The sequence below is a fragment of the Penaeus monodon genome, chromosome 21 (genome assembly GCF_015228065.2).
Source record: "Penaeus monodon isolate SGIC_2016 chromosome 21, NSTDA_Pmon_1, whole genome shotgun sequence".
Classification (NCBI taxonomy): Eukaryota; Metazoa; Arthropoda; class Malacostraca; order Decapoda; family Penaeidae; genus Penaeus; species Penaeus monodon.
In genome coordinates this window covers 7,567,919-7,568,380 of record NC_051406.1, presented here as the reverse complement: position 1 = coordinate 7,568,380, position 462 = coordinate 7,567,919, and the positions used below count along the sequence as shown (strand labels likewise).

The 462-nt window shown below is 34.0% G+C and overlaps 1 protein-coding gene across 1 annotated transcript in view; it reads right to left on the bottom strand.

Annotated features, from left to right (window-relative positions):
* Positions 1-462, bottom strand: part of LOC119586148 (multiple epidermal growth factor-like domains protein 8) — a gene marked incomplete in the record, with an annotated part of 25,388 nt that overhangs the window by 6,748 nt on the left and 18,178 nt on the right. The window contains 1 exon segment of the mRNA XM_037934841.1: positions 258-412. Coding sequence (XP_037790769.1) covers positions 258-412 — 155 coding nt within the window.

Below are 462 nucleotides of genomic sequence, written 5' to 3'. Positions count from 1 at the left end.
ACTCTCTGTAATTTAGAGTATCAAATGCAAAAAAAAAGAAAGCAGAGCACAAGAGGAATGAAAAAATATATACAAATTCACAAACACAAGAAAGAGAAATACACAAATTGAGAAATAAACAAATGGGCAAAAAAGAACACATAAGACAGAATAAATATTGTACATCATTATATCAAATATGGAGGAAAGAACATAAAATATACCTTAGAAAGAAAATATAGTAGAGAGAGACTTGTGAGCTGGAAGTTTATACATACCTGGCAGGCATTTCTGGCAGTTGTGGCCATGGGTGTTGTCAATACAGTAACACTGTCCAGTTGTCTGGTTGCAACGTCCTCGAGATTCATCAAAATGGTCGTTACAGTTACACTTGTGACATCCAATGGTGGTTGCATTGCCAAAACTCCCAGGTCTGTTAAAATATAATGAAAAATATGAATATATATACTAGTGTCTGTTTCC